The 14,919-nt window shown below is 39.6% G+C and overlaps 1 protein-coding gene across 1 annotated transcript in view; it reads right to left on the bottom strand.

Annotated features, from left to right (window-relative positions):
• RNF13 (ring finger protein 13) overlaps positions 1–14,919 on the bottom strand; it is a 45,022-nt gene that overhangs the window by 17,250 nt on the left and 12,853 nt on the right. The window contains exons 3-4 of the mRNA XM_075570429.1: positions 13,418–13,498; positions 9,115–9,243 (exon numbers count right to left, since the gene is read on the bottom strand). Coding sequence (XP_075426544.1) covers positions 9,115–9,243; positions 13,418–13,498 — 210 coding nt within the window. The remainder of the gene's footprint in view (positions 1–9,114; positions 9,244–13,417; positions 13,499–14,919) is intronic.

The raw sequence follows: 14,919 nt of genomic DNA, 5'->3' as shown, positions 1-14,919 counted from the left end.
AAATCCCCATTCAATATGTGCATCAATACAATCTGCACACTGACAAGTGATTAGCTAAGCTGCAGATCGATCCGTTCTCCTGTTATCGATCGCTTGCTCCGGGTTATTTAATTCAGTTCTTCCACAGCATTGTGGGCAATGTAGTCCTGGAATATGATTGACTGGGCAGTTACTAGATACAATTGGTGCACTGCTAGAGAGAGGGCGGGGCTCAAGAGACAGAGTCTATCAGAAGGAGAAGGGGACGGTCACTTTGGAAATGCTCCCTACATTAGAAACATTAAAAATGTCTTTTTTAAATGCTACAAGTATTTTCTCATATTACAGAACTGATTTATTAAAAAAAAAAAAACACGTAGGATATTGCTTGAACTGCTGCATTAACCCGGGAGCCCTGTACCAAATAATACATTCTCAGCCATTTAAAAGGAATGTTTAACCATTTACGATATGATTAACTCATTTACAAGTCTGTCAAAATGCCTACCTTAAACTGCAGCACAACAAATAGCTGTACATATTTTAATCCAGTTCTGTGCTATTTAAAGAATAAATGCATATTTTATACCTGACTGAGGAACGAATTAAAGAGGCAACCCAAGCAGTAAAAAAAAAAATTTTAAAAATAAGGTTTACAAATATTTTAATATATGCAGCCTTTGATTACCTTTATTGAAAATTAATTTCCTAAGCTGCCGCGATCGATGAGCTGAATCCTGCTTCCCAGGGTTCACTAAATGGCTGCCTTTCACTTTCCAACCAATCCCTTCAGTCAGTGCAACCCAGCAGCTACAATGTTTCCTTAAATGATTAAAGGTAACATTATCTATTGTTACAGTTCAACCTCTGGGAGTATTGGCAACAAATTATCACAAACGCAAGTGTTGCAAAGATCTTGCACTGCGAGGGAGGAGTATTAAAATCTAGAAGTGCCAAGATGCTCAGTATATTAAAACTCATAACAAATGGCATGAAGAGTTGGATTTTAAAATAATAATGAATAAAAAAAAAGATTGTGTGTGTGTGTATCTTCAAAGATAACATTCTTCTCAACAAACCATTTGATAAGGACAGCAAAGAAAAGCAAAGTCTGTATGTACATAAGAGCCAGGTGAGCACAAATGCATATGGGAAAATGTTAACTCACCCAGACATCACTAATAAGATAAATAGTGTTTATAAAAATCGCTTTAATTAGGTTCACATCAAGTTTTCTGCTCCGTTAGCTTTTAACAGCCTGTTCCAGACGCCTGAACACTATAGACTCGAAGGATTATGGGTATGAGAATGAAATGATCCTGAGGATAATAATGCAACTGCATTTTGAAGTTCATTTTCGTTTCTAACACCCCTTCTCTTGAATTATTCTGTCATTAGACTTGTTCAGCGTATCCCTGGAAAAGGAACTGCACAGCACCTGGCTGTCTAAAGACAGCTGGAAGAATCAATACATAATCCTAAACCAGCCTACCTCGAATAGGTTTGGAAGTTAGGTATACTTACTGGGAGCACACACCTTTAGGGCAGAGTTTTTGCTCTGAATAATCTTAGACATGAAATTTAAACGTGCAACTCTGTTTATACAGACGTGCACGCACAACACACACCAAAAATACCACTTGTGGTGCATTTGCATCTCTCAGACAGGTCAGCAACCTGTTATTCCCTATTATCACTTGGCAAACAGTGCTTCAACTGCAGCCAGGGATTCTGGGTAATGACATGCAAATGAGCAGTGTGTCACTTTACTGGATATGACGTAAAAAGTAACCATAGGGCTCGTTTGCATGTCATTACCCAGGATCCCTGGCTGCAGTGAAAGCATTGTATGTGAAAAGATAATTGTGACGGGTAGTTTTGCAGACCTGACGTCAATGTTCTCACAAGCGGTCATTTTATTTGCTGTACATAGGCCCGAATTTAGGCATAGGCAAGGGCCTAGGGCCCAAATTTCGGGCCGGCAGGTGCTGCGGTTACAGGGGCCCTGCTCTCTTCCTCACAACAATTAAACCGATTGCCGGGCCTCTGTAAAAGGTCTCTTGCCTCCTCCTGCAGAGTTGCGGCTCGACGTCACGTGGCGACGTGTTGCGATGACAATGTGACATCCCATGGCGTCATGTCATGAACACGCGTCGCAACGTGACATCGGGATGCTGCAAGAGGAGGAGGCCAGAGCTGCAAAAAAGGTAAATGATCTGGCCCTGGCTATACACTGTACAGTAAAGGGTTTTTGTCACTTCCACCATAACCTTTAAAGATATAGACAGATATATTGTAGCTTCACTAAAGAGGCACACGGTCTGCAGACACTTCCTTGCAAGGGTTAAAGCAACATGTCTTAAAGCTGTAGTTCAAGCAATATCCTACATTGTTTTAAAAACAAAAATTTAATAAAATCAGTTCTGTACTATGAGAAAATACTTGTAGCATTTAAAAATTTTTAGAAAATATAAAAATTATTTTTTAATGTATTATAATGTAAAGTGTTTTTGTTTCTATAGCAACCATTTATAAAGTCACATCCCCTTCCAGTTCTGAGACAGGCTCTGGTCCACCCCTTTTGCCCTCTCTCTAGCAGTGCACCAACTGTATCTAGTGCCTGCCTGGTCACATGATCTTCCACATAGACCTTTGCATCTTGGGCACTCTTCTGCAGCACTGGAATGTTTTAAAGAATCCCAGAGCCATGTTTGCCAACCAAATTACAGGATAAGGAATCGATCGGCAATTTATCTAAATCACTCGTCAGTGTGCAGATTGTATTGATGCACATAATTAATGGACTTTTTTTTTATTTTTATTTTTTTAACGGCAGCTTGAACTGCTGCTTTACAGATGTAACAAGGTTTCAATTGTTTTTAAGAAACGTTTCGGGCCCGCCATCAGGTAGGTGTGGCCACACTGTGGAGACCAGCACCTATTACAATTGACGGTTTTCCCGCTTGTATCCTTTTTTGCCAGGTTTGCTTCAATAAAGTGGACATCTTTGGCCATTTAACATATCCACGATTTTAATAATTTACCTTTAACAACTATTCTATTATGCAAATAAATCCATCCTATCAGCAATGCATTGCAGATGCAGCCTCCAGCGAAGGGGTTAAACGGCTCCAGGAAAGTGTTTACACAGAAGCTTGAGGAGAAAGACTGACATTCCTGACATTCCAAAGGCAGCCTGATGGCAAGAGGCCCACCTAAATACAGCCCACCTAGTGAAACCAGGACTTCTGCAGTTGGGACTGGTGGCATATGGCTTGCATACCAAAAGCACAGGGCAATTAATCAAGAGCTGTGTTTAGCTGTGGAATTTGGTGGTGTGAAACACAGCAAAGGCAGGGCATGCACAAAGGAGCATCATTTCCATGCGCACAGCTGCTCTTCTGTGATCAATCACACACTGTCATTGGAATAATAGTGTATATAATCGTTACTGGTTTCATATTGGAAGTGCTGTTAAAAATAACATTGTTCAAAATTCCATCTACAGAGTAAATAATCTGGGAAAAATAACAGAGTAAATTCCCTCAGCTAGGCAGGTGCTATTTCTTCCAACTTCTGGTTCATTGTACCTCCAATGACAAAAATTAACAATTTATGGACAATTAACCAGTTCTGTTAATTTGTTTTTTTAAATTGCAGTTCTAAAGTAGATGTGCACAGTTTATCCAATCTACATCCGACCGTATTTTAGAGTTTTCTATAATAAGCTATGGAGGAAATCAGTGTTACTCAAAGAACAGCAAACAAAAAGCGATTTACTGACACGCGTGTGTATATATATGCTGAACGGATTATTGAATTGTAGCCAAGTATAACCACTGTGCTTCCAGTGACTTAGTAAAGGAGGAGACTTCTTAAAAAGGGTCATTATTGCATATCTCATGTGATGCAACACACTTTCACACAGCGAGATGTTGATCTGTAACCTTCTCCAGAGGAGCAAAGGGTATAATTTGGCGTCTCGTGAGATCTGCAAGTTCCAAAGCATCTTCGAGCACAAGAAGCAACAAAAACATGTTGGATCTACGAAGCTTTCTGATGTAGAATATTTAAAAACATGGTGAGGGAAGGATACATTTCCTCACCGCTTGATAGATCTTCAATAAATAAAGCAATTTTTAAAAAAATGCAGTATTGGTAAAACTTCACCTCATTGCAAAGCAATACACTGCTGGCAGCCGAGGGGTTAAAAATTCTGTTAATCATTACAATGCTTTAGATTATGCTTTTGGGGGAGGGGCGGGGGGGGTCTAACACCTAAAACACTCTAGACCAGGGGCAGACAACTCCAGTCCTCAAGCGTCACCAAACAGGTCACGTTTTCAGGATATCCCCACTTCAGCACAGGTGGCTGATTGAGACACCAATGCTGAAGCGGGGATATCCTGAAAACGTGACCAGTTTGGTGACCCTTGAGGACTGGAGTTGGCCACCCCTGCTGTAGACCCACAGCCCCACAAAAAAATGCATCTTAGAATAATTAGAAAGGTTGTTTGTGAAGAATGTATAGTACAGAACAGAACAGTAAAGGGTCTGAAGAGCAGCAGGATTCCACACCTTATAAAGGCACGCAAAAGAACAGGAGGAAAAGTATGGCCTTTGTTTTATGAAGCTGTAGTATAAATGACTCCAAGAAAGGCTTTCCAAGCAGGTTAGCCTCACTGACCTATCTGGGGGATCTACAATATACACAGTGAGAGTGTACACAGAGCTATGCTGTGTATGTGAGACAATATATTTACGCCTGGAATGCGTGGGTTGGTTTTTAATCATTTTGCTGCATGATGTCCTTGTGTCTTTTTATTTATCTTCCAATATGGCATGAATGAATATTGATCTATTCTTACATATAAATGTCAAAAAATAAAATAAAAAATGATGTGAAGCAAAAAAACAAAAACCAGTGAGGTATTCCAGGATGAAAAACTCTATTCCTATTAGGAATATCACATTGCGGAAATATTGGTAGGTGTGTTACACATCTGTCAGATTTGCCATCACTGAGCTCTGTCCTGGGCTGGTCATACTTATACTGCTTCCCACTTCCTGCACAGGGAACTGCAGAAAGGGATTTTAAGTCGTTATAAGGGGGAAAGTCAGAACACTGCCGTCACATTGAGAATGAAGGGGTTGAAATGGACTTTCAATGTTTACATTTGCAAGGTTCCTCTACAGTTATCACCCTGATGAACTCCTTCCCCCTGTGCAGCAAACGTGATATAATGCTTCTTTGCTGGAACACACACACACATAAACACACACAAACACACGAAAATCAAATTATAGCAGGGAAAGCTGTGAGCAGATATTTCCAATCACTGGTCAAGAAGAACATTTGTACTGAGCAGAAGTAGATGCTGGAACTGGAATTGCTGCTCCTTACAAAATACTAGCTGAAGTGTCCCGCGTTACTCGTGAAATCTAAGAAACCATTAAATACTGAGATTTATAAATGGATAATTAGATTTTGTTTTTAGTTTCTGAATGCAAAATTGCCTGCTAATAACTACACCCATAATACAGGTAGTTTCATTGCCTCCGAGGTCCTGAAGTGTTTGATCGAGAGCCTCCAATACGTGTTTGTGGGGCATTGTACTCTCGTCCCAAACAGTGATTTTCAGAGTGACCAAGATTAAGTAGCAGCTTGATGGATGTGTGATGGGATCAGGTCATTGGTGAATTGTATCCAAAACAGAAAAGAACCTGCTCCTTTATCTCAGGAACCATCATGCAACATTTGGTTCCGATATCTAAAGGAGGTGCCCAAACGCATAGCAAACAGACAAACAACTTTCCAAAATATGTAGTAGACTAGGAAAGTGAAAGACACCGTGACTGCAAGTCCCAGAATTCTATGCGGTGAGCTTTTGTACCAAATAAAAAGGTGAATGACAAACCTAATGCTTTGTATTCAATGGATTACCTAGAAAAAATGTTTTTAAAAACCCACCAATTTTGTTGGGGCTAATTCAGTGAAAGCCATTAGGAAGAAAGTGTCAGGGTTAATAATCACATCCTAGCAGTTAACAAAATACATATATTTTTGTATTTGTCAGTTATGTTACATAAGATACATTTGAAACCATTGAACTGTAATTGCAAATACTGTATTGCACAAAACCAGAAATAAAGTCAGGTGGTCATTAAAGTGTGCAAAAACATTAAAAAAAGGGGTCTCCTGACCTGACCCCAGTGCAATGCCATCAGGAATACCAACTCTCCATTACGTTACTGAGGATGTGAGCAGCCACTGCTGGATGAAGGCCTCCCCAATGGTCTTCCAGGTACCGCGGTTGCAATATTCTCCATGTTGCTCATTTCATCCTCCCCTCTTATTTGTGGTGGTCGTCTTGGTCTTTTAATTACCCTTGGAAACCAGTCCAGTCTGATCTTTGTCCAACTGTGGTAATTTCTTCTTGCGATATGTCCGGACCACTGCCATTTCATTTCTTCACACTTATGTCAGACACATGCCTCTTCAAAAAACACTCAGCATACACCTCTCCATACCTCTTTGCATTGTCTGAAGCTTCTGAATTATCTTTGTATTTAGGGTCTAAGTTTCACATCCATACAGTACGTGAGTCTAGACAGAATACACCAGTCGAAAACTTCCCTCTTGAGGCATTGGAGAAGGTTCCCCTGAAAGATTGTCTTACTTCTTCCAAATGCGTTCCATCCCATCTTCATTCTCCTGTTGATTTCGTTGTAAAGGTTCCATCCAAGGTAGTCTTCAATTTCTAATTCTATTCAGCTAATTTCAATCTTTGCAGAGTTGACACCTTTGTGGACCACCACTTTGGTCTTGGAGATTCATACAGAGGCCCACTTTCTTACATGCTTTGGGGAGCTCTCTGATTTGTTACTGGACGTGTTCTGGACTTATGGCAAAAATAACAATGTCATCTGCAAAATCGCAGGTCACTGAAATATTCACTGTTGATTTTGATTCCTTTTTCTTCCCAATTCAATGTCTTGAATAATTCGCCAAGTGTTACAGTGAAAAGCTTTGGTGATATGGTGTTTCCGTGTCACACTCCCTTGCCGATCCTCATCTTGCTTTTAATCGTCATGTAATCCAAATGGTTGATGTAGCATTGTCGGAAATAATATTAATGTACACGTCATCAATTTGTCTTCTTAAGCGTTTTTAAATGCCTTAGGTGTAGACAGAATCAAACGCTTCTTCGTAATCTACAAATCTGAAGCGTCGTGGTAGATTGCATTCATTACTTCAGGAAATATACAAGAATGAATTATATCAAATGTACATAAAGATTGATGAGACAGTGTATATGAAGTATGAACAGAAAGACCCTCTTACTGCTCAGTATTCCTCCAACGAACATCATTCAGGAGCTCAATGCCATTCAGCACAAGGCTTTAAGAAAAATGATCTCCAAAACCAGGTAATGGAATGCAAATAATGTGATTACCTAAAAAGGCCTGCAGTCTGGTACCAGTACTTCAGCGTAAGCATGCCTGGGGCGTTCAACTTTAACACTTTCTCTCCCAGAATGGGTAAAAGAACAGCATCTCCATGGATTCAATAAACTGGATTATCTGTTAATTTGCTTAAACCACTCTGGTGAGCTACTGGATTTATATGATCCAATTGCTGGAGCTCTCTAATTATATCACGTTAAATACATTTAAAAAGTCGCTATAAAACATTTTTCCAATCGGAAATCAGGCTACTATTTTGACAACAATACATAAAGATCTCCAATGATGTATTTCCCCTGGGAACCCTTTCAAGTTAGAGATGTTTTATTATCCAAAACAAAATTATAAATACAAAAAAAAAAAAAAAAAAAAAAAAAAAAAAACAAGAAAAAAAAGTAGCTATGTATGTATGTATGAATGTATGTATGAATGTATGTATGTATGTATGTATGTATGAATGTATGTATGTATGTATGTATGTATGTATGTATGTATGTATGTATGTATGTATGTATGTATGTATGTATGTATGAATGTATGTATGAATGTATGAATGTATGTATGTATGTATGTATGAATTTACTTGGCGCTTCACAGCAGTAATACACATGACATAATATAAAATAACAACTATAAATAAAACATAATGGGAATAAGAGATTCATATATAAAAGTAACATTAGGAAAAAGAGTTACTGCCCCGAAGCGCTTACGATTCAAGTGGTAAATAGGAAGAACGTACAGAGACAGTAGGAAGGTGTTCTGGTAAGGGACCAAGGTTTAAAGTGTATAGCATCAGCCACGGAGCTACCCATATGCTCCGTTAAGGGGTTGTGTTTTAAGATAGGTCTTAAAGGTGGATAGAGGGTGCTAGTCGGATGTTGAGGGGAAGGGCATTCCAGAGGTGTGGGGCAGTCAGTGAGAAAAGTTTAAGGTGGGAGAGGGATGGGGTAGAGAGAAGACATCCTTGAGCAGAATGCAAGTGTCCGGATGGTGTATAGCGAGAAATTAGAGATGAGATATATTAAAACAAACCACCATTTACAAAAAATTTAAAAAAATTGTTTCCTTATGGTAACAAAATCTCTTATGTAAAAAATACCCATAAGCACAATTATAACAAGTACTTTCAACATAACCATTTCCCTTTCTTCATAAGTATTTAAAACATTTACATGGTGATCCAAGAGGGATCAAAAAAAGATTACACATGCACCCCATAGATCTAGATACTTCATTGTTACTTGTTTATTAAAGGTTGAGCGGTTAGTATTTTTCTGTGTTTAAGTATTTAAAACTCCATCGCTGCCCGAGGGGGTCTGCAACTCATTGCACAAAAGGCTGGCACCATAATATCGCACGGATATACAAATACATGTAGTTTACGTGACAATGATAAGGAGAAAAAGGAAGAACACTGGATGCAATAACTCTATAGTTACAGCAATGTACTGCACACTACTCACCACTTATTGCTTTCAGTTTTGTGGAGAATTGTTTAGAAGAGGGGGGGGGAAAAACCTACTGCAGAAATAAACCCCGAAACATTAACAGAACACAAACCATTCTGTAAGTCACAATTGTTGATAATGTTTATCCACTATGACAAGGGTCAAGTTTTCAGGATATCCCTGCTTCAGCACAGAGGGCTCAGTCTTAATGTCATACCTTCAAATCAAAGTTACACTCCAGTCTTCGGATGAGTACAATGTAGACACTGGTAGTATTGTCTTTCTGCATCGGGGGAGGAGATATTGGCTCACAGGCATTTTCTGGTTTGGAAGTCACCAAAAAGCCCTATAAAACAATAACCAAATTGACAAACAGTTGTAGAAAGTAGATCTTTGTGGCTAAAGCACAATCTCATAACGTGTGCCAAGTCTTTTCAAAATAAAAAAGAAAACTGCACTAGTATCAAGTACCTACAATGAAGGCGTTTGATAAGGAAAATATTCAATATTGGGAGATTGTAGGTTTGGAAAAATGGTGTAGAAAAGTTTCTCCCCCTCAAATTATTTCTTTATGGGTTTGTGATAGATTGATCTGCATTTTAACATATTTTATTTAATATGATATTAATTTACAACATTATTTTCTCAAAATAAGCATTTAATCACAAACAAAATACAACTATACTTATTACTACTAGAAAGGTACAGTTGTGTATAAAGGATTGTGATTTGTAATTGTGTGTAGGGTTTTGATTGGTGAAGGAAAGGGAGATCCAAACATTTACTTTGAACCAATAAACACTGCATTATAGAGAAAGTATTTAATAAACGTTTATTTATTCTGAGATTGTAAGGGTTTAGTGAATAAAAAAAAGATCTAGCTTAGCCACTAGCTGCATCTTGAAACAGTCCTCAGTATGTTGATAAATAGCCATACCAGATCTCTACACAGGTTACAGGAGGCTATAGTTTCCATTATTCACTGTTTACTTTATTTTCTTTCACAATAAAAGCAAAGTTATTTACTGCTTGGAACTGCCAGGACTTAATTTCACTAGTTATTATAATGCATTACATCTGTAGTCTCTTCTAACTGCACTTCAGCTTGAATAGCTCCATCTAGTGGACACCAGGCCAATGTTAGCACATTTTACTGCACTGCAGCCAAAATGTTAATTCTTCCAGCATTGCAGTTACTGCTACAGTCCTATTCTCACTTAGGTCAATGCTCATGCATGCTTGTAACAACTATATGAAAGAAGCATGTGAAACAAGGCGGAGTAAAAACAACAGGGACAAGCAGCTGAACTATCCATGTGTATAATGAAGCAATGCAGATTACAGCTAGAGACACCAATAGGATGTAATTATTATTATTATTTCACTGTTCACTTAAATCTGTCAATCAAATACAGCACAGCAACAGAATGGCAATGCAGTGAATGACAAACTAAATCAGAAAAAGCAGCTTTGCACTGAAATCTAGTATACAAATGCGCATTGCTCATAGTCCAATGCAATGCACAAAAGGGGGAAAAGAAAGAAAAACTGCTATAGTACATTTATTTATAAAATATTTTACCAGGAAGCAATACATTGAGAGTTACCTCTCGTTTTCAAGTATGTCCTTGGCACAGAGTTAAGACAAATAATACATGTTTACAAATACAGTTACATAATGAGCAGGGTATACATTATATACAAGACATTGCTTGCACAGTTAAAGATAATTTGTATTATGGGCGTATGAAACAGTTACAGACCAGATTAAAATGTGTGACAGCCTTAGATTTGAAAGAACTTAGACTGGTGTCGGCTGTGAGAGTCTCCGACAGGTTGTTCCAGTTTTGGGGTGCACGGTAAGAGAAGGAGGAGCGGCCGGATACTTTGTTGGTACAGCATGGCCAACATAATGCAGGCAGACACGCAGGAACACAATAATAAGATCTGTAGCAGAATAAGGCCAAAGAGCAGCCACTGTATCCCACTAAAGAAATGACTGAATAAAACAGGAAAAGGGCTACGTGATATAAGGGGCCTATGTGAACATTGAGAGGACAGCAGGCTGGGATTCACCGTTTATTGGCGAGTCCTGCTGCTTCCGCCAATCACAGTCAGTATCTATCTTGCTCAATGTGATCTGAAATCATAAAGCATTTGCATGTATTACACTAGGGGTGCTCAACTTCAGTCCTCAAGCTCCCCCTCACCCCAAAAGGTCAGGGTTTCAGGATACCCCTGCTTCCGCACAGGTGGCTCAATCCCAGCTTCAGCACAGGTGGCTCCATCAGAGGCTTAGTCTTCGACTGAGTCACCTGTGCTAAAGCTGGGATATCCAGAAATCCTGACCTGTTGTGGGGGAGGGGGGGAGCTTGAGGATTGGGGTATAGTACCCCTGGTTTACACGGCTCCATCAGTGCCCTGCCGGCACTTACCTGTACTCTCCACCTAACAACTCGAAATCAGTGTTCTTCAGCCTTATAAGAGCTGTGACACACTTTAACAACCTCTTACAAAACCCTATTTTAGGATCTCGTGTAGGAATTAAATAACTGCTTTATTAGGGAACCCACAATAACATTGGAGCAACCAGAGTTTAAGTAAAAAAATAAATAAAGCAAAAAGAAAATGACATTATCATTAGTTACCCTGGAAACGCTCACGGAACCCCAGGTGTCCAGGGAACGGCTTAAACACTGCTTACATAATTAACCTGAGGCATTTGAAACTGATAATACAGAAGATCCCAGGGGAGACGGAGGCAGGCAAGCTCAGACTTTAAACACCAGAACAACTTAAGTGTTTGCAGGGGGAGGGGGGAGGGAGGAGGGAGGGGGGAGGGAGGAGGGAGGGAGGAGGGAGGGGGGAGGGAGGGGGGAGGGAGGGGGGAGGGAGGGGGGAGGGAGGGGGGAGGGAGGGGGGAGGGGGGAGGGAGGGGGAAGGGAGGGGGCAGGGAGGGGGGAGGGGGGGAGGAGGGAGGGAGGGGGGGAGGAGGGAGGGAGGGGGGGAGGAGGGAGGGAGGGGGGGAGTTCTTGGGGGGAAGGGGGTCATTTAAGGTAATTTCACTCAACTCTATCATTTAATTTCATTTGCACATAAATTACAGCATCTCATCTGCAGCATTTACTGCTTGGGAAAATGAAAATTATTTTGCACCAACAAATTATAAAGTGGCTTTTCATCTGAATTCTCCAAAGTCAGATGTTGTTATATACTGTGGCAGCTGACACTGTTTACAAGAAGCTACATTGACTGTACAGACATCTGACTAATTACACCAGTGACTTCCATAACAAGGCTGCTAAGAGGAGCAAAGGTCACAACCCCCATTATAATTAGGGAACAGACATCACTAAATGTATTTATGGCCGTCAAGCTATAAACTAAAATAGGTATACTAAAATGCGAAAGCATTTCAAAGCCATCCCTGTTCTTAAACAAGCGTTTCTGGGTTGTCTGTTATAGAAGTACAATTCTGAGAATGTATAAATAGTTAATACACTGCACTGGTATCTTGAAAAAGGTCTCAAAGGTCTATCTCACCTGCAAATAAAACACGCACTATCGTTTTCCTTGTGCATCTCGCTGTAATCATTACTTAGGAGCGCGGGCATCGGTAGATATATAGATATGTACACACCCATACAGATATACACACACATACATTGAGTGAGCATTCTAACATATTTTTCCTGCGTGTCTTGATATACGTATGCAAAAGGTAAGCATGTGGTTTCAATTTTCCACTTTCAAGATATGCAGAAATGAGATCTAGAGAAAAAGTGAGCAGCCATTTCTATCCACTGTTTGGGAGTCGATTCTAGGAATCGTTTGAACTACCTTCCCAATTCTATTTGTTGTTTGTAGAGAGTATTTTGAACACAGTAGAGCACTCCAACTTCTCCCTCCCTTGTTTTTTCTGCTTCCATGTGCCCATCAGAGTGATTATTTTTGTATATTTTGTAACCTAAGTCCAATTACTTTGAGAGGAAGCAGACACTAATTTATTTTTGCCATAAAATATTTGCTCTAGATGTAATCCCACACGGCGGATAACTGGAGAAGCATCTTGCTATACATTTTGTATATAGCTCGTCTGTACATGTGTATCTTTGGATCAGTGTTTTTTTCACATTTCTACATACCTTGATAGTGGTGAATTAAAACCACATACCTACCTTTACATACTTGATTATATGTGATACGTTGCATATGATTTTCATGTATTGTATTTAGCTATGAATCCGTAAAATCTCTATTTTTTGCCATTATTGACTCATTTTTCCTTTGACATTTTTTATTGTATCCTGGATTTTGCTGGACTGCTGGGAACCATTTGGTTACTATTAACACAATGTCCATTAGGTTTAATTACCATTTTGATGCCATTATGTGTAATAGGAGGCCCATTGGTAGAAAAGCACTACATGAAATAAAGTAATTGTCGTCATTACCCCATTGGAACTGTGCCATGTGATTTCCTAGCATTTGGAATCAGTGAATGTGGGGCCTCTGCTTACCTTTAACCCATCACTTGGGAGCCTGTAGCCAAACCTTGCTGGGAGGTCCTCGAACGTCCGGGTTGCATTGTCAGATGAATACTGAGAGAGAAAGAGAGAAAAAGAAAGAGATCACAATTTTAATATATATTTCTACAGACCTGGGAAAGAAAATATTGGTGGATCCGAAAAGGTATGTTTCACTGCAATCAGACTACATCATTCTAAATGGGACTTTACATTTTACATACTAATAGTTCTTTCAAGGGGGGGGGGGGGGGCGATTATTTAAGCTGCTACAATTGGGCAGAATTATAAACCATTTCTGAGAAAAGCCAAAATTGTTAACATTTGTATTTATTCAAGCAGGTTTTATTATATTTGTTTCCTCCCTCCATTGTGAAACCTGCATTAGTAATCTTTTCAAACAAAGCTCATCTGATTGATAAGGGGAAGTGTTGTGTGTGATTATTTTTGTTTACAAGACGGCCCAAATTAACAAGGAATATGGGGATTTTATGGACAGTCGTGAATCTTTCGGTGCCGAAGTCTCTTTCGGGACGGCGACAACCTGATCATGTGGTTGAGACCGCCCCCCAGTGATCGAAGTGGGAGGGGACTGGACATCGATCCCGATAACACCATAGAGCAGAGGTTCTCAAGTACCACTGCAGGTTTTAAGCACACCTCTGGTTCAGTTAAAATAATTTCGCCACCTGTGCTAATGAGAGGGTAGCCTTAAAACCTGGACTGTTAGCAGTCCTGGAGGACCGAGTTGGGAAACACTGCACTAGAGAACAAACACATGACATTTCCTAAACTTAATAGCAGCCCCTAGAGTGCCAGGAACATCATAAGAACACCCTGAAAGGTTAACTCAACCCATTACTTCATCTTCACAGTGCACTTCCTCAAACACAAACTACCTACTAGAGAAAGCCTTTTTAACAGAACTTCCACGAATGTTAGCTACCAGCTCACAAGCTTTTATTTATACTTTTCCAGCACTTTTATTGAGACTTGTTAATTTTTCCTTCAGCAGTATAGTTCAATTGTATGCACGGACAATATCCTAGTGTATCTGTTCGCCTACCACTACACTGCTATCTTGCTTCGGGGCATGGACGACATCTCTCACTGTTCCCATTTATGTCAGCACAACATACCCACTGACATACTGTCTTGTTCCACCAATGTGGACAGTGCAGTGAGTGAGTTACATAGGAATAATGGGGAGATTGGAGATATATATATATCTCCAAACAAAAACCCACCAAGTTTTTAAAAAACAAAAAACAGAAGGCTTCAGGTAAAACCAGGTTTGAAGCACTTGTACCCAAGGAAATATTGAACTTTTCTACATGCCTAGCATTTAAAAAATGTGAAAGTTTTGCGAGTTTGTCTTTTCTATTACCCGCCTGATTATAACTCTATTGCTTCAGCAGATGGATTTTTTTCCAAGAACATCTCTGCAATTACAATTCTATAAGCAAGCTGCTCATATCAGGAACCCAAACCCGTCA

The sequence above is a fragment of the Ascaphus truei genome, chromosome 14, assembly GCF_040206685.1.
Source record: "Ascaphus truei isolate aAscTru1 chromosome 14, aAscTru1.hap1, whole genome shotgun sequence".
Classification (NCBI taxonomy): Eukaryota; Metazoa; Chordata; class Amphibia; order Anura; family Ascaphidae; genus Ascaphus; species Ascaphus truei.
This window is presented reverse-complemented; position numbering and strand designations above follow the sequence as displayed.